Source organism: Mesocricetus auratus, unplaced genomic scaffold, assembly GCF_017639785.1.
Source record: "Mesocricetus auratus isolate SY011 unplaced genomic scaffold, BCM_Maur_2.0 Super-Scaffold_100006, whole genome shotgun sequence".
In the NCBI taxonomy this organism is placed as follows: Eukaryota; Metazoa; Chordata; class Mammalia; order Rodentia; family Cricetidae; genus Mesocricetus; species Mesocricetus auratus.
The window spans coordinates 96132417-96151539 of record NW_024429190.1 but is presented as its reverse complement, the minus strand read 5'-3'; the positions used below and the strand labels follow the sequence as shown (position 1 = coordinate 96151539).

General features: G+C 41.8%; 1 protein-coding gene across 5 annotated transcripts in view; it reads left to right on the top strand.

The window, feature by feature from the left end:
• The window catches only part of Grid1 (glutamate ionotropic receptor delta type subunit 1), a 703193-nt gene that overhangs the window by 669369 nt on the left and 14701 nt on the right, over window positions 1-19123 (top strand). For all 5 annotated transcript variants that reach the window (XM_040747685.1, XM_040747682.1, XM_040747684.1 and 2 more), the window contains one exon: window positions 13896-14062. In XM_040747685.1, coding sequence (XP_040603619.1) covers window positions 13896-14062 — 167 coding nt within the window. The remainder of the gene's footprint in view (window positions 1-13895; window positions 14063-19123) is intronic.

The window sequence follows — 19123 nt, the reverse complement described above, 5'->3', positions numbered from 1 at the left end:
TTTGTTTTTTACTAGACAGGGTTTCTCTGTATTGTTTTGGAGGCTATCGGTCCAGCCCGGCCTCGAACTCACAGAGATCCGCCTGCCTCTGCCTCCCAAGTGCTGGGATTAAAGGCGTGTGCCACCACCGCCCGGCGCTGAATGGTATTTGTGATGTATAGATATACCATGTTTTCCTTATCCATTTGTCAGTTGAAAGACATTTAGGTTGTTTCCTTTTCCTAGTTGTTGTTAATAGAACAGCAATGAACATGGTTGAACAAGCATCTATGGAGTAGGGTGTGGAGTCCTTTAGGGGCGTGCTAAGGACCAGAGTCATACACTAGATACATTGTTAGCTTTTTGAGAATTCTTCAAGCTTATTTCCATAGGGGCTGCAACATTTTGCAATTCCACCAATAGTGAATCAAAGTTTGCTTTGTCCCACACCACCTCTAGCATTTGCTGTTGATGATTTTGTTGATCTTTGCCATTCTAACTGGGGTAAGAAGAATCTCAAAGTTGTTTTGATTCACATGTTCAAAAGCTATTTCTTAGTCATTTTCTTCTTTTGAGAGCTTTAAATTTTTTTAATTAATTAATTAAATTTAAAATTTCATTTTATATTCCAACCACAGTTCTCCCTCCCACCCCTCCTTGTATTTCCACGCCCAGCCTGCCTCCCCCCATACCACCTCTCCATCTACTCATCCCAACTGGTAAGGGCTCCCATATGGAGTCAACATAGCCTGGCACATTATGCTGGGGAGGTAGGATCTGTGAGAAGGGTTTGTGTATTGGTAGTAGGTAAGTTGAGTTTTAGAGGAAGCCTAGAAAATGGTTGGGGCACAGGCAGGTGTGGCCTGACAAAACTGGAACACCGGATGTGGAACCTGGCTTAGCTTGTGTGGATTGGAATGGTGTGTATGAAGGGGATCAGGGCAACTCAATAGGATAGAGCCAGGAAAAGGATGTGGAAGATCTGGCTGGGTGAAGAGATTGGTATACTATATCTTGATCAGTTTATCCCTGACTCTCTTCTATAATCCTCTCAAGACCTCAATCAACATCATCATCATCATCATCTGTCTCCCAGGTTATTCTTGTCTTCCTTATTTATTTATTTGTTTATTTTCTAACTTACTTACATATTTGAATCACCAGTTACCATTGCCTATATGTACACTGGCATGGGGAACCTACCAATGGCCATACTCCTAATGAAAATTGACTCTTCCTCTCCCAGCGGCCACCAATTGTTAGTAGTTCTTAGTCAAGCATGAGGATGTGGGAGGTCCTCCTCATTTTGTGGGGGAAATTTTTGACTAGCTTGATCTTGTGTAGGTCTCATACAAGTAACCACAGCTGCTATGGTTCATTTGTGAAAGAGCCATGTCACGTCCAAAAGAAAGCATTTCCTTGTCCTCTTCCCCATTCTCTGGCTCTTATAGTATTTCTGTCTTCTCCTCAGGGATGTTTCCTGAACCTTTCGTGGAAGCGATAATATAGATGTCCCATCTGTGGCTGAACATTCACAATTATAGATTCTCAGCTCCTTGAACACTAATGAGTCTTTACACTTACCACTATCTGCGGACATAAGAAACTTCTCTCACCAAGGCTGGGATCAGCACATCTATGAATGTACACATACATATTTAGAAGGTGATTGGACAACATGATCCTACCAAAACAATATCAATGATCTTTTCTAGTGCCCCTGAGTTTTTAGCCTTGGGCCTTTGCCACATTTATGAATTCCTGTCTGTGGAGCAATGACTTGCCGTTTATGCATCAGTGGACACATCATTCCTGGCAGGTCGATATTGTAGCATGAAGAGCCCAGCATGGATAAGTCCACTGATACCTTTTCTTCCCCAGAAACCTGCATAGGTTTCAACTTTTTGAACATTAGCCAGTAGGGTTAGTTCAAGATGGATTTCTCTGTGTCCTGTAATCAAGGTGTGTGCTGCCCTTGGCAAGAGGGTCTTAGTGTCTAGTTAAGATGGGCATCAGAAAGCAACGGCAGTAGCTTGTATTATTTTTCATGCCTCTGGGGTGTTTCTAGCCAACAACTCATAGAAGGCAACTCATGCTTGGCACACATTTTCATTTGATAACTTATTTTTGGTTTTGGTTTTTTTGTTTGTTTGTTTCCTGGGAGCAGTAGTGTTCACTAATGTGGGAGTAATTGTGTTCACATTTGTTTAAAAATTATATTATTTGTATTAGCATTTTATATCTAGGAAAACTCATGTAATCTTATTTTTAGATCACTATTATTTTCCCCATGGAATTATTCTTATTATTTTGTTATTTATCATGGTGTTTGAACAATTTAAAATGGTGACAGATCATTGGAAATCAATGTGTCCTCCTGCCCTCCTGAGAAACTTGCTTATGCCACACCGCCAGTTTCAGGGATAGTATACAATTTTAGATCTTAGGAAAGGAACTGTAGGCCCTTATATATCAGGGGGTTTCTTTCAGCTTTGTACCAAGCCTGCATCTTTTCTTGCAAATGTGATGAACCTTTTCTTAGTTTATAAATAAACTGTTTCTTTTAAGAGAAACAAAAGAGGATCATGTTTGAGAAACAGGTGTTCCTGATAGACTCGTGCTCAGACTCTGACAGTGGAAGTAAAGAAAAGAGCCAACTCACTGAAGGGATTCCATGTGACTCTCTGAGGCCTCTAGTGTTAAATGTTTGACATGGATGAGAGGAAGACCACTCTCAGTGAAAATCTGGGGAGAAATCCAATCCAACAACAGTAGGTTCTCTGAATTTTAGGAAAAAAAGTCTTTCTAAGCCTCAATTTTCTTGATGGAAAATGGACAGCTTGTATCATGGGATTTTTATCCTAACTTTGCAATAAGAGAATAAATGGAAAAGAACTAGGCAGCGGATCTTCCCAGAGGAAGATGTCTGATGTGATTTTCCTTGAAATTTTCTTCCCTACCATTTATACCTCTAACCTGTGATCTTTATTTCGCTACGTAGTGCTGCAAGTATACAGATGTAATCTTCCACCTTTTTCTAAGTCTTCTTTCAAAAAGATCAAAAATTGATTGATCAGTACAGTTAAATCTCATAAGTTCTCCATCCGTGCTAACGCTGCTGGCTTCCAGAAGACACTCTGAGAACTACTGTATGTAACATGGGCTTGGAGGAAGATGAAGCTGAAGAAGACCTGAAAGGCCATTGGGGTGTCAGCGTTTCATAAATTGGTAATGAGTCAGTAATTGGGTTGAGACTATATCCCAGTTTAACAGTCTTTCTAATTTACCAGGCTGATGATGGAGGACAATTTCAAGTGTTATTTATCCCAAGGCAATTTTGTTTTAATCAAGACCCAAACTTAATGATATGATGTTGGCAACGACTATCATGATCATGAGGATAATGTGTTAACATTCCATCCGGTTCCTTTGATGCATCAGGCACTTTTTATGTTGGTTTTCCCTGTGACAAGTATGTGAGGGGACTGTGCTATCAATGCCCTCCATGTGAGATCACTAACTCTAAGAGCTCACATGGCTGGTTGGAAGTGCTAAGATAAGGTGTTACCAGCAGTGTCTGAATCCTTTCACTAACACCTACATTGTGTTTATTTTAGTAAGAACTGAAGATCCTAGAAAAAATTATAGACTCCAAAGAGAGTATGTAATAGACAAGAAATCACTTTCCCTCATAGAGATGCACAATCATTTGCTCCTTTCTCAACCATGTGTGTCCCTTAGTGTGGTTGGTATGATTCATGACACATGAATACTAGCAAAGGAAGGACAGTCATTGGCAGAAATCTTACCCCTCTGGCCAGCAGGACCACCTTTCCATAGCTGTAAAACTGGGACAATTCCTCTCATCCTGTTCTGTGGACTAAGGAATGGGCAGGCTCAGTTTGACCACCAAGACCCAATTACATGGTTGTTTCCTGCTTGTACTCATGGTCATACTATCTCCTGCATTGCTTGCTACCTTTTGGTTGTGAAACATCTTTGTCCAGCTCCATCTAGTTCACTTTGGTATGAAGACAGGACAAGCTGAATGGACCTTCTGGATTTTTTCAACAACAGCTTTTATGACAGGTGTGTGGAGCCCAGCAGTGACCAACCTTCCTCCACTGAGACTGTTCTGGTCTTTCCCTTCTGCTGACCCTGGATCTGAGTCAGATGAAGATCTTTGCCTTGTACTCCTTAGATAGCATACTCTTAGATACCTGAACTCCTTAGATTCCAGCTGCTTCTATAGCTGGGCTTTGTGGATAACCTCCCATTATCTTATGCTTTCATGTCATTTGAGATTACTTCTTCTTTATTCTGAAAGATCATAAAGAAAGGCTCCCTATTTCCAGAAGAAAGAGAATATCCCTGACCCTTTCTCACAATTCTCTAGATGCCTGGCTATCGGAATCCTCTCTGCTACCTCATTGGGAGGTTTGATGCTCATAATCTCACTTTTTCTTTCTCTCTCTCTCACACACACACACATTCATATTTACATATATAAACATATGCAGTTACAATTTTGAAAATATCATTGGCACACCCACACCATTCTTACTTGTGTATATACTTATAAACATTAAAGTGACTCATATACATCCACACACAGAGACACACATATACCTGTTAGAGTTTTATCAGCATCAGAGGGTCAAGGAATGCTTCAAAGTAACATCTTGCAACATACTTTGCTCAGAGAGATTTATTAGGGGAGGGAGAGTGCAAAGGACCATCTCTGAGTAGGGACAAATAGGGGAGGGGATGATGGTATGGGCTTTATAAAGGTGTTGTCACCATGACAGCAGTAGAAATGTGTTGTATTTGGCGGCTGTTGATGACATAACTGCTAACACTGAGTCACTGAAAGTGGGTTGGTGGAGCGTCTAGTTCTGGAATGTGGATGGTTCTTATTTTATCAACAATAACCATATACATTCACATGCACAGGCATTTCCACACATGTAACAACATACATATTCACCCATTTCCCTATATTCATACATTTAAGCAATTCTCACAATGCATTCATATATAAACACATTCTGACACATACTTTTACATGTACATACACTTATACATGCATTCCCATATGCATGCAAACTTTTTTACAATGTCAAACATGCCCCCTCACTAAAACATGTACACATACAATACTCACACACTTGAATACACACATTATCACACATGGGCATACATGCTCTACACACGCATACACAGACACACAGACACACACACGGAATAACAGAATATGTGAATATGGCATATGACTGATAGGTTGAGTGTGGGAAGAAAGTTTTTTTTTTTCATTTCCAGCTGAACAATTTGTCTTCTGACTCCTGCTAGGAATTAATGGTAGGAAAAGGAAGCAGAGCAGGTATTGAGCCCCTACTCTGTGCCAGGCACAGTCTTCTGTACTCTGGAATGTAACATAATAGCAGGTCTCTTAAAAAGCAGTCAACCCTTGCCTGGGCGGTGGTGGCACACGCCTTTAATCCCAGCACTCGGGAGGCAGAGGCAGGCGGATCTCTGTGAGTTCGAGGCCAGGCTGGACTGACAGCCTCCAAAACAATACAGAGAAACCCTGTCTCATAAAAAAAGACAATCATCTCTTGAGAATGTAGGTTTCCTTCAGTGCTGGATGCTACTGGGGCTGGGCAGGGGGACGCACACTTCCTCTCTACTGCTCTTTTCACCACCCAGTGCTCAAGATATAAGACTGAATTTCTAAAATTCACCCTCTTAGACATCTTGTAATCACAAAATAAAAGCTTGCTGCATTGCAGAAGCATGGGCAACAGAAAAAAATAAACCTTAGATATTCTCCTATAATGGCACGACCTCAAGATGGCCATTGTTAGTGTTGGTGCTTGATCTGACTCTTCATAAATATGGTCGTTTGACACAATCACTGAAAAGAGATGTCATCCATTGTAGCAACCTGTTTTTCACTAAGTGTTCTAATATTAGTTGTAACTTATTTAGCAAAGCCCTAAGCGTATCATGTATATTGAAGTATTTAATTCTCATCAGAGCTCTGTCCATTTAATACCCAGTGGAACCAAAGCCCAGGGGTGTTAATCACCTTTATCTGCACTCACACAGCTTGGAAGCAATGCACCTGGCATTTACATCCTTACATGGAAACGCCAAAGCCCAGGCTAATTCATTACCTAGGGCTCCATCTTTAATTTTTATTTATTTATTTTTGTCATGTACATTTCTCTCAGTAATCAGTGCTCTTTAAAAGCACTATATTAAAAGAAAGATAATATTTCATCATTTAATGCTACCATCTACCTACATGATTCTTAAACATTGGTCATTTAGCTTCCAGTTTCTTGTTAGTTTACCATATTGTGCTGATATTTGTGTGTGTGTGTGCAAATATCCTTTCGACATCCAAGAAATTCTATAGAATAAATCCCAGAAGAGTGAACTGCTGCATATGCAGATTTGAAAAGCATATAATTCTCCTCACCAAATCGCCTTTCCAGAAATATATCATCCCACGCACCTATCAGCAAGCTGTAAAATTGTCCTTTTCTCTGCAGATGGTCTTTGGGGTTTCCTGGTGCCTCTTGTGATTTGGCACAGTGTGTAATGTAGGTATAGCAGTAGCCAGGTTTCAGGCTGTGCCTGGCAATGCATTTCCATTGTATGAATATGACTGTAAGAGCTACTCAAAAGGCCAAGCTCTGTCTAAAGAGAATGGCAAGAAAAGGCAGGGATCATGGTCCATGGATGGCTAATGCAAATTAAGATGCATCAATGGTCCTAAGAATCCCTAGAGATGGCACCTACCTGTATCCTTCCTTCCCCTAGAATGGCATAAGTTCCATGAAGCATTTTTGTCTGCAAAGATGAAAAAAAAAACATACATAGTCATCCACATGTGAAATGTAACCAGCAACCTTCTCCCGGGAAATGGTCCAAGGGGATAGACTTGGGGAATCTTTTCCCACAATCTCCCTTTCATGAGTTCAAATAGGGCAGGGAAAGCAAAAGTGTCTTTGGAGATAGCTGGAACCCAGGTTGACCTGGCTCCATGTTTCATTTTGGGGGGAATAAGACACTCTCATTTCATCTATATGATGATAATGAGCCTCTGATCTTGGGAATAATTCTATAGCTAAAAGATATTGAACTTGGAAGTCTTGGCACCTAGTGCCTCATTCCTGGCACTACAGATGCCCAGCTTCTTTCAATAGCTCATTCCAGTGGCATTTGTAAATGGTATTGGCAGCACCAGCATTCTTACTTGTTTGAGAGAGATTCATGGTTGCTCTCTCCCTTCTCTAAGCATTTAGGATGGAATAGAAGAACACATCGAGATTCTTATTTCAAAGGCTGATGGTCTGAAAGTTTACTCTCTAACTGAGCTCCAGGAAGGATGGAAGCAATGGAGCAATACATGGCAATGCAATCAAGTTTTATTACCAGTGTGGAACCAGAGAGCAAGCCAGTCACCACCACGCTGTGGCAAGCTTGTGGCTGTGTCTATGATGCCTGACTGTCCTCAACAACATAGGCTGATCATGTTGTGAGAAATGTTAGGAAGTATGTGTTAGGGACTGGGCCAGGTAATCTCTTGTCTATGTGCCCACTTTCAGCCTTCAAACTTTCATGCATTCTAGATGGGAGTGGATCTCAGAGAGGGAGCTGGGTTCTATTTGCTAAGATCATTCACAGGAAATAAACCAGTGAGTCTATCACTTGTCATTGTTTTGTGTTCTGGTAACGGAGTCCCATATGCCCTTGACATTATTGACCTTATAGATTGATAATTGGTTCCTCTCCCTAACATCCTCACATGTTTGTTTTTCATGCTTGTGCCAATTATTGTTACATTGTCATAATTAATTAATTAATTCATCAGTTAACCAATTTTGTATATTGGGAAGGGAAAGAAAAATATCTATCAAAATATGTAGAAGTAGGCTAAGATATGAGGAAAATATTCCCAGGACTTTCAGGGTTGTGCATGGAGTTTTTCTTTAGTCTTTGAAGTTAGTGTGTGTTGCACTGATCTCATATTCATGGACCATCATTTATTAAATTATTTCCATGACATCAAATAGTTAAAATATTCACATGTTTGTTGTACTTTAAATTATGATTATTGAGCTATTTTTAGGTTAAATTCCAATTTGCCAGAATAAATGGTACAATAACTTTAAATGTCCACATTATATGATGCTACATTACTTTCCAAAGTGCTATCATTTTCTGGTGCTAGTAACCATGAAAGATAATCTCATTTTTCAATAATTTCACTGATATTGGTCATTATTAATTAAAAATAATACTGTAGAGGCAGTTACATTATATTTCAAGGCAATATTAACTTTGCCATCGCTCCTTTTTAAAAACACCAATCTACAAATCCCATTTACCACACTTAAAAGAAGCTTGCGCTTGTGTCCTAGAATTTGAGAGTGATTTCCAGGGTCATGGGAAACTGGGAGAGCTGGCTGTGTATTCCCATCTAAGTGTTACATAGAGGCAAGGGCTAGAGGAACATCAGATTGTACTGACAGCCTTCTCTGATGCCCAGCTTTCCATGAGCTGAATCATTTGTGTAAAGTAGTGATTAGAAATTCAGAGTGCATTTGATATTATAAATGGACTACAAGACAAAGGACATTTAACACAGTGAAAGGGTAAAATAAGTTTTTGGATTGGTTTTGTTTTAATGGTAGAACAAAAACCTGCAGTATCACTTTTATCTTGTAGGCATTGTGAAATAATATCAACACTCTATTTCTAAGCCACTGACTGCCTGCCATGCCTGCTCTCAAACACTGCCTTCCCTAAATTGCCACAGCCTCCTGGGAGGTAGGAAGAGACACAGGCAGAAGGAAGTAAAAACAGGAAGTGATACTAGAAGAAACCATCCTGAGTGAGGTAACCCAGTCACAAAAAGAGAAACATGGCATGTACTCTCTCATATATGGATTTTAGACATAGATCTGGGGAGTGCCAGCCTACAGTCCTATGGCCAGAGAGTCTGGGAAACAGAAACTTTATTTAGTGGCTGATCGAAGAAGAGGCAGACTCCCTTGGTTAAGTACTGAGCTGAACTCAAGAAAGCCAGTAACAGAGAGGGAGGACTGATGATCAAAGGGATCAAGACTGGGCTGGTTTAACCCCCAGAAACAGCTGACCAGACAAAGGTTAACTCTTGAATCCCAGGCATTAGCCTAGGAAGCCAGCATGGGACTGATCAAGACCCCCTGAATCTGGGTGTCAGTGAAGAGGCCTAGGGAATCTACTGAGCCTTGGGCAGCAGATCAGTACCCATCCCAAGTATACACACGGACTTTGGACTCCCATAGAACAATGTGAGGTGCACTCTCACCCTGAACTCTTGGGGAAGGGTCTAGGCCCTGCCCTATATGAAATGACACACTATGCACACCCCCATGGAGGGCCTCACCCTCCCTGGAGAAATGAGGGGATAACGGGGGGGGGGGGAGGGCACGGGAGGAAGGGAGGGAATGGGAGAGGGACCTGGAACTGACTTGTGAAGCAACCTTGTTTCTTATTTAAATTTAAACTGGAAAATAAAATTTAAAAAAATAGTGAATTCAAAGGTCTATTGGGACATTTAGGGTAGGGACTCTGGGACAGTGTAGGGAGGAGACTTGGCTCATCTTCTATGTGAAAGTTGTACAGTTGAAAACAGACTAAATTCCTATTTCCATATGGTCTTCTCAAGAGTCAAAAACCATCCCTTATTGAAAGTCACTGAAAATAAGTAATTGGCACTGTATCCTAGTGTGAGAGGTTTCTGAAACTGAGATTCAGGCATGGAGAATGAAGGAAGAGTGTAGACACACCGTCCCAAGGAAACCAGAGACTTGACAAGACAGTGATGTCGGAAGGAAAAGCTGAATCAGGGAACAGAGTGAAAGGAACACTGGGCTGGTGGATGAGTGACCTTCACACTTTTGCGATACAGACAACTGGAGGAAGGGACACTGTTTTACTCTCTGATACAGAGAATTTTGGTTGCATGCTCTGGGGATGAATGACAGAGTGCCTCAGCTCGTTAATAGTGGCATGTGTTGGGGGACATTCGCACCACAGCGGGCCGGGAAGTGAAGAGCAAGGTAGAAGATTGCGCTTGCTGCTGGTAACTTATTCACCCATCAGGGCCCCAGCTTACAAAGGTTCCAAAGCATCCTAAAACCACTAGCTAGGAAATAGATACCTAAAACACATGCCTGTGGGGAATATTTTACAATCAAACAAAACACTCAAAAAAAAAAGAAAGAAAGAAAGAGAGAGAAAGAAAGAAAGGGAAGGTGATTGTGACAGGGAGAACAGGAAAAATAGAAGAGGCTCTTTTGGGGTTCAGAAACTTGAAATGTAAGGTGTCCCCATATGATAGAGCCAACCCTGTGTCCAAGCAGCATCAAATAAGGATGTAGACTCATAATTATTAGAATGTACATGGAAAATTTAATCTGACCCTACAGAAACGGCATCCTGGTTTTGTTTTGTTTTTCTTTTAAGTGAAAGACAGAAATTCTACAAAAGATCAAGAATAGGGTTTGCATGAAATTTACAGAGCTATGATTGTCATGAATGCCTTAACATGTGTACATGTGCATGCATGTATGTCTGTGTGGTGGCTAGAGTTTATTACCAGGTGTCTTTCTCAATTGCTCTCCATCTCATTTTTAAAGAGAATCTCTTTCATTGAGACCTGGAACTCACTAACACGGCTAGACAGTTTAGCCACCAAGGCACACAGAGAATCCTGTCTCTAATTCCCTAGCACAGGGATTATAGATCCATGACGTTATACATGGGTGCCAGGGATGTGAATGCAGGTCCTCATGCTTCCACAGGATTTTACTGGCTGCTCTATCTCTCTAGCCATTTTGATGTCATTCAGTTACTTCTAAAATGTTAGGATTGCACAGTCTCTTGAAGATGATTTGTGTCTCATACAGCCTTGATGATACACCAGAAAGATTATCAAGATATCTGCAAGGTCCAGAAAATTCTCCCGAAGAGGACATTTTGGTGCTACATTTTTCTCAGCATCAGGCTGAGAGAATGGGCAATGAGATTATGGGGGTTCTGAGGAAGTCAAAATGGGAATTTAGTGGGGGGGGGATTGAGAATATGTTGTACAGAGAGATACAGAATCTGCTCCTTTACAGTTGGGTTCTGTCACAACACATGTCCTATTACCTTTCACTACTCCTCATGCTATGATGCTGTCATGGAGACCAGGGATCTAGCCACATGCTTCCTCAAGCAAACAAGAAAGACCCTGGTTAATTTAGCCAGCACTTGCAAATGGGGTCATTGAGTCTCTGGGATCACTTAGGTGCTCAAGAAGACAACTTCTTACCAGTGGAGAATAGTCTTAGAGTGTAGCATGGAGTAGAGGCAGGGGCATTACCAGCATGTTTTTTCAGATGCTGTGTTCTGCCCAGCTTAGTCCAACAGAGATATAAAGGCAGGCTTTCCCCACATGTCTTCAAGGACTCCAGATGTCTACCCCTCTGAAGGGATTTTTCTAGAGTCAGTTTCCAGTCGGCCTGAGCCAGCATTTTTCTTTTTTTCCTTCTTGTAATATCACTTGAGAGGTAGAAAGGAAGCTGATCTTAATTCTTCCTTCAACATGGCATGCCCTTTTGAAATCGTACAAATAGCCGTGCCTGATTGTCATGTTGAATTGCGAGCATGGATGTGAAATGCTCTCTAGTCTGACTAAAGCCAAATATTAGGTCATAAGTTAACATTTTGTAGATAAACTCGGTACTAAGAGGTTGAAAATTTATATCTTTTCATGGAAAAACTTGTTTGCCAGCGGAAAAATATTACAAAGCCTGTTATCCTCCAATGTGGAAGGAGAGAGATGTGTGTAATATTGCAACCTGGGTCAAAGTATTTTAAGATGTCTTAGATTGGATTGGTCAAGAACGATGCCCTGGTGTGATATTTGAATTGCTTCCCCAGGTGAGAGGAAATGGGTGGTATAGGTGTATGTCATTTCTTACAAGGTTGTGAGAAAGAAGCCAATTCCTGATGCCAGAGAGCACATTCTACCCACAAATATTTCTGATGGAAAGAATGATGGGCAAATAAGACATTTTGGATCATTGGCACCCAGGGTCTCAAAAAAATCCTGCTAGGTGTGGTGTTATATTCTTGTAATCCCATTGTTTTGGAGGTTAAGGCAGGATGATCATGGGTTCAAGACCAGCCTGAGCTACATAATAAGATCCTTTCTCAATTCCTAATCTCCCCCACCCAAAAGAAACATAAAATTCCAGAGAAGTAAAGACCTGATTTTTGCCTGAGCATGCATATACTTCTTGAAGAAATGAAAAGCTAACCAAAGCAGGAACTAGAATAATGCCCTGGACAATGCCAAGAAGCCTACAGACGGCCAGTTTGGTTTAATTTTGTTTGTGGTGCCTCAGCCCTATTACCAATGCTATACCTATGCTTTACAGATCTGCTGTGAGCCATAGTGTGAGGGCCAACAGGGTAAGAAGCATCCTTGTGCTCAACAGATTTTGGAAACACGGCCTCTGATAGAATGTTATACGGTATTTTAGGAAAGCCAAGTGACAATGTTTGCCTTGAAGAAGAAAAGCTGTGCACATTCTTCCCCAGTGCCCAAATTCTAGTCAAAGTTAGAATTGTGGCTTAAGATAGAACTGAGTGTCTGCTATGGAAGGGTTTAAAGGGTAGAACTTCTGCTGGGGATGTGGATAGACCTCCAATGGAAGAATCTGCAACCATCACACTCTTTGCAAGTACTAATGCTATATAGAAACCTTCTCCTCTAGCCGGGCGGTGGTGGCGCACGCCTTTAATCCCAGCACTCGGGAGGCAGAGGCAGGCGGATCTCTGTGAGTTCGAGGCCAGGCTGGACCGACGGTCTCCAAAACAATACAGAGAAACTCTGTCTCGTAAAAACCAAAAAAAAAAAAAAAAAGGAAAAGAAAAGAAAAGAAACCTTCTCCTCTGTAGGAGTAACATGCACAATTGTGGGCATGAATATGTATGCGCGTGTGCACGGGTATGCACACACACACACACACACACACACCACAGCACAGCACAGATGTATGTGGGCTTGCTGGGCACACACAGTTTTCCATGCCTATAATCCCAGCACTCTGAAGATTAGATCAGGAGGATCAAATTTAAAGCCAACCTAGGCAACATAGGAAGATCCTGTTTCAATCCCTCCAACTCCTGCCAGCAAAAACTATAAAAGGCAAACATGTGTGCTTTGCAAGTGAATGCATGTATTTGTGCATATAATTATCCTCATGTAAATGCAGTTAAAGGCAAGTGACAGAAGCATTGTGTGTTACTGAACCATCAGTTGGCTCATTGGTTCTAACATGCTCTTTTGCTTGGTATCCCATCATGACCATCCAGAGACATTGAACCCATACTCATGTTCATGGTAAGCAGGACTTAGCAGTTAGGTGCTTAATAAAAGTTGGTGGACACAATTTATCACAGTCCCTAAACATCTGTATTCTGCAGGAAAAAGATTCTTCCCCAACCATGTGGTGGTATCATGTGCCTCCTACAGTTCTGCTCTGAAAATCTTAGTTCCTTGAGCATTACTTTCTTCACTCTCAGGGGGTGAATGTCATAATGTGAGAAATGGGACAATGTCTATGTGACCCACCCCCCAGCTCTTCTATTCCACCTGCTCTATGAACTGCAGTTGGATCTACTAAGATGGTTGTATCAACTGGTGTTATATTTGCACGTCAGAAAATACTAGGAGAATTTGCTGTGCAGTCTAAGTGGGACCACTTAAAAGGGCACCTCAAACTCAACCATTAAGATACCACACTGCTTGAAAATCTTGTAGCCAAATACCCATGCTGGACTTCATGGTGATTTGGATCTTTCAGGCCAAGAAGGGGAACTACGCCTTTCTGTGGGATGTGGCCGTGGTGGAGTATGCAGCCCTGACAGATGACGACTGCTCAGTGACTGTCATCGGCAACAGCATCAGCAGCAAGGGCTACGGGATTGCCCTGCAGCATGGCAGCCCCTACAGGGACCTGTTCTCCCAGAGGTAAGCACAGTCATTAAGACAATTCCAGTGGCCTGGGGACCTTGACAGCTGGGATAGAGGAATAGCCTCCTCTTATGACATATGAGTATTTCTCTAGCCTTCTTAAGCACTACCTGCACCAATATGATTCCTCTACACCTCCTCCTGGGTCTCACATAGGCACTGGGATGAAAAGAGGAAGTTCATGGTTCTTTTCCAGGAAGGCAGTAATGTGGGTGGAGCCATGAAATGTGTGGGTTATAGCGAATAATCGAGGCTATATAGGGAAAAACAATATATTTATTTATCAGGGAGAGAGAGAGTCGCACATACCAGGAGTTAGAAGCGTGGCTGGCTTCCAGGAGAAAAAGAGGGAGGCCCCTTTTCCTTTCACTACCTTTTATCTCTACCTTGACCCCGCCCTGTTGGGCGGGTAGCTTTGTGGGGTTCACTCCTACAATTCCCCTTTTAGTCTAAATAGAAGATTTAAATTTGATACAAACTCAAACATATACAACATATATACATAGAGGGTGATAATTAAGTTATAATCTACTTATCCTAAACTAAACATATCCATTCCACCTAAATTCTAAACTTATCCGAAAGGGATGCCTAAGTCTGAATACCTCCTTCCGGTTCCAACCCTAAATAATTGCAAATTACACTAACAGGGGTAAACTATCCTTTTATGTCAATAGTAGGGAGAGGGGACGTGGAATTCTCAAAGTTACTTCCTGCTGAAGTGGGACGATGACAATCATGGGGACCTGTGGGAAAAATTGTTAGTATAACAAGAGTCTTAAATAGGTCGTTTTGCAGGAGAGGCTTGACTGAAGTTCTGGATTAGATTTCTGATTTTGATTGAAGCTCTTGTCTGAAGCTCTGATCAGATTGTAGAAGATGTACTGTATCAGTTTCTTGGCCTGACGATGTGTCGGGTGATGTAGTTCCAAGTTGGTTTTAGGATGGTGCCTGTCAGGTGGGGTCGATGATGTGGGGCAGTTTAGATGTATCCAGTCGAATCAGGCAGAGTTGGGAAAGTGAATCCACATTGTCTTTCTGAAGCAGTTGAAGATCACTGTCAAGAAATCCCTTTGTCTCTAGAAAACTGAAATATTAATGTTAGCACAGAAATTCTTAACTTCTATGTGTATGAATACTGGAAAAGGCAACCCTGAGGAAGATAATACACATAAAGGAGATTAGAGTTTTAGAAAAATCAAATATACACGGATGACAGTCCCCATATATGTATGTCTTTTTTTTGATGTTGTTTTTGTCTTATATCAATGGCTCTTTGATATAATACAGAAAGTCTGAATTACATTTTAACAATATGGTTGGGTTTAAAGTAGGAGAGCCAATCCAACTCCAAAGCCAGCAATAATTAAATGAATTGGGACTCAGGCATATTAAGAAGTGGAAGAAATAGAACTTCCTGTCTACTTAGCTGAATGGATGGGTCCATCAGAAAGCAATACAGCATGTCTGCTTTGCATTTCTGTTTCATCTTCCATGTGATTGCTAACATGAGTTTGTCCCTTGAGCCCTTTTAGCTCTATACTCCTGGGCATGAAGTTCTTAAGTGCTACTCCCTCTTCTTTTCTCTTGCTGGTTCTCTGTCACAGTAGTTCCTATGGCTTGAATGGTCCAGCTTTAAGCAGAGAAGGTAGAGCTGAGGGATATGGGTAAATTAGTGATTGTTTTCTAGTACCCAGACACTCTTTCTTGTCTCTAGGGAGGTCTAGCCTTGGACCCTCAGATTGCACATATCTGTGATGTGGCACCCTGCTGACTGAAAGCATTACAGTAGCAGTCACTGAGGATGTTCTAAGGGAAGGCCCTGCCTTGTCCCATCAAAACCAACAAGAGGTATCCACAACATTGTCATGAACAAGTCCCTTCAGTGGCAGGCTTAGGGATAGCCACTAGTTGCCTAATCAATACGTGAATTCCAGCATCCTTATATTACCCACCCAAAGCATATCCAGATTGATACAGGAGAGCTGTTGAAGACCATCTGTTTTCCACCCTGTATGCAACTCAGGGAGAAAAGGAGAGAGTTCTGGGCCTTGCTCTTCCAGCTCTCCTGAGTTCTGGTCCTGAATCTAGAAACCCTACCCTCCTGTCCTATCCTGGATTTCTAGTTTGGATCCTCCTGCCCAGGATCAGTAAGCCTGACTCCACCAGAGAAGGCTGAGAGGGAGGGTGTGCAACCTGTCTCGTCAGTAGCATGCTTGCAAAACTTGAAGGGGTAGGAGCAATTAAGGCAAGTGAGGCTTTATGTTCTCTCCAGAACTTCATTAAGTATACACCCTGTTTCTTTCTCTGCCCTCTGGAGTGGAGAGCAGTGATAAAAGAGGAGGAAGTATTTTTCACTGGCTCAAATTGAAGGTGTGAAGAAAAGTGTGGTTTATTTTTGGGATTCAGAACACAATGGCATGTTGATTTTCTTTGGTGGGAGGGTCAAGGTGATTGCACAGACAGTTATCCTGCAAAGATCTCTGTAGAGCAGATGGTGAGGAAACCCATAAGGCCAATGTAGCAGCAACACCCAAACATCCAGTGAGTCTCAAGATACTGTTCATGGATGTGTGGGACCCATTAGTGGGAAGTTGGAGGCCCATGAGCTAGCACTGCTCAGTTTTCTTTTATAAGTCTGCAGAAATGAGGCAGTATACTGTTAATATACTGAAGAAAAAAGAGATGTTGGCTAGAAAGCTTTTATCTCTAGTGTGTAGTCAAATAGTCAGATCAGCAATGCCGTTGGGAATACCCATATTTGGCCAGCTGAAACTCCTCAAGGAAAACTGAAAATCCTAGAAATGGAACAGACAGACATGAGTCAGGGAGAAGTGATTCTGCTCTCCTCCACTACCATTCTGTTTAATGCAGAAGTAAGTGGACATCCAACTGTCAGGTTCCACCCACAGAACACTCTAACTGCTCGACCCTGCCCCCCACCCTGCAGAGTAAAAAGTCCAGTCTCTTGACTTGAAACCCCAAGAATATTCACCTTGGAAAGTTTCACCCTGAAGAGTTCTAAGTCCCTCCCCAAGAGACTCAATATAAGTTCTTCCTTATGCTCAGTTCTCTGTTGTTTCTTGCCCAAGCAGAGGCAGCCACCCTCCTTTTTTGTTTTCCTTCCCAATAAATATTTTATGTGAGCTCTGTTGTGTTATGTGACTTTGTGGTATTCCTTGGCTCCTGACTGTAGGGATGCCTGTCCATCCAGGCTGTAATGCTTACTGTAGGAGGAGTTAGATGTCCTTTTTATGACTTTATAGGTTAGTAGGCCACAGCCAGCATGAGAGTAGGTGTGAGGTACAGAGAGGAGGCTAGCTGTGGAATAGGTCTACACTGATCTCTCTACTGCATTGCTATGGAGTCTTTATGAAAATTCCTCTTGGGACTCTGTGGCCTCTCCCTCCCATTCCAGTGGTTATATAAACAAAATTGAAATGTTCAGACTCCATAGCTTTTTTTCAAGAAATAATTTACCCCTCTTAGTTTCATCATAAGACTATGGGTTCCAAGGGCTGTGCTGACATCCTGCCGTATTGTTATATGTCTCCATATATAGTGCAGCCTCCCTATGAGCTGGTAGCATTTTTCCTTCCAACAAACAATTATCTCCCCTTTAGGGGAATTCTGAAGTCTTTAGTTCTAACTTTTTGCTGTCGGCAAGTCTAGATGAGGCTCAAGCCCATTGCAAACTGCCTTTAGCTTGAATGTGCCTCAAAGAAATGAAGGGGCTAAATCAGGGGGGAGAATACTATATAATTTGAATAAAGGCCCACACTGTATAACTAGCAGATGCTAGGCTTATCTGGAATTTCTGTGGTTGTCTTTCCCTTCATCCTAGGAATCAAGCTATTTATTTGCTTTGGCAGAGACTAGGATACAGGTGTAAGTGTGTGTGGTGTGGGTTTATGTGCTCTAACAGTTTTGTAGACCACAGCATGCAGAGTGGGCATTCAATAAATGTTTAGCAACTTAATAGCCATTTATTGAGCACCTACTGTGTAGCAGGCTCCACAACTATTGAATAAAGCAAAGCACCTGCAATTATATCTGTCTGGAAAATAGAACAACTGGCTTCAGGAAATGGCTATTATCGCTCTGGTTCCTCATAAGTAGGAGTATAGATTGTTACAGTGTACATTAGCTTAGCCTCGTTCTTGAAGGCACTCTGTGCACATGACTTGTTTGTCCTGTTGCTTCTATATTTATACCCTCTTGTTTGGTTGTTTGTTTTATTCTGTATTTTCCTATAAATTGACTTGTATTCTTCTCGACATAAGATGTTCCATACAATATGCATACAGTTGAAAAGAGAAAAAGTCAAAAAATGCAAGTAGCATCCCAAATGCTGCCCAGAAACTGAGGAGATCAGACCTATGGTCTTTCAAGGGCCTTATCGATTCCCATGTCAGAACTTGACCTTGGATAACAGCCTATTGTCACAGAAAGATCATGGCCTCCCAGATCAGTAATGGCCCAGAGCTGAAGAACAGCACTGACAATTTCTAATTGCAGCTTTGGGAAAGTCAGGTAGATTTTGTGCTCAGACCTTCAGGAAGTAAGACAGGCATATTAAACACTGCTCTGCATGCAGTTGGGCAGACTCAAGCAGTGTAAATGATTTGTCCCCACAGTGTTCTCTCAATAGGAGGTGGTTCCTGGGAAGACTGACTTGATAAGAAGTTGGTCACTATGGCCATTGTACTGCACAACTACGGACTAGCTTTGTGAACTCCATTACTACTGCCAGGTTGTGAGAATGGCCACTGAGATGGGTATCTTTATGTAATCTCAGATATTGGTGATGAGAGAGTTGGGGCTGAGAAGTGCCAAATCTGGATTAGAAATAGTCTCTATTAGTGACATGTCTGTATCCATAAGCACAGAGCTCTGATTTCTTCATGATGAGCAAGTAGTTCAGTTACTAGCCTCCCGGGCAGTCTGAATAGCTGTGTCACTTCTGTAACTTATATTAAGCTCATCCTACATAGCCACATGGCTTTTCTGGATGATCAAAGCCATGGGAGATAGTGAGGTGGACACTCTAGCTGTTCT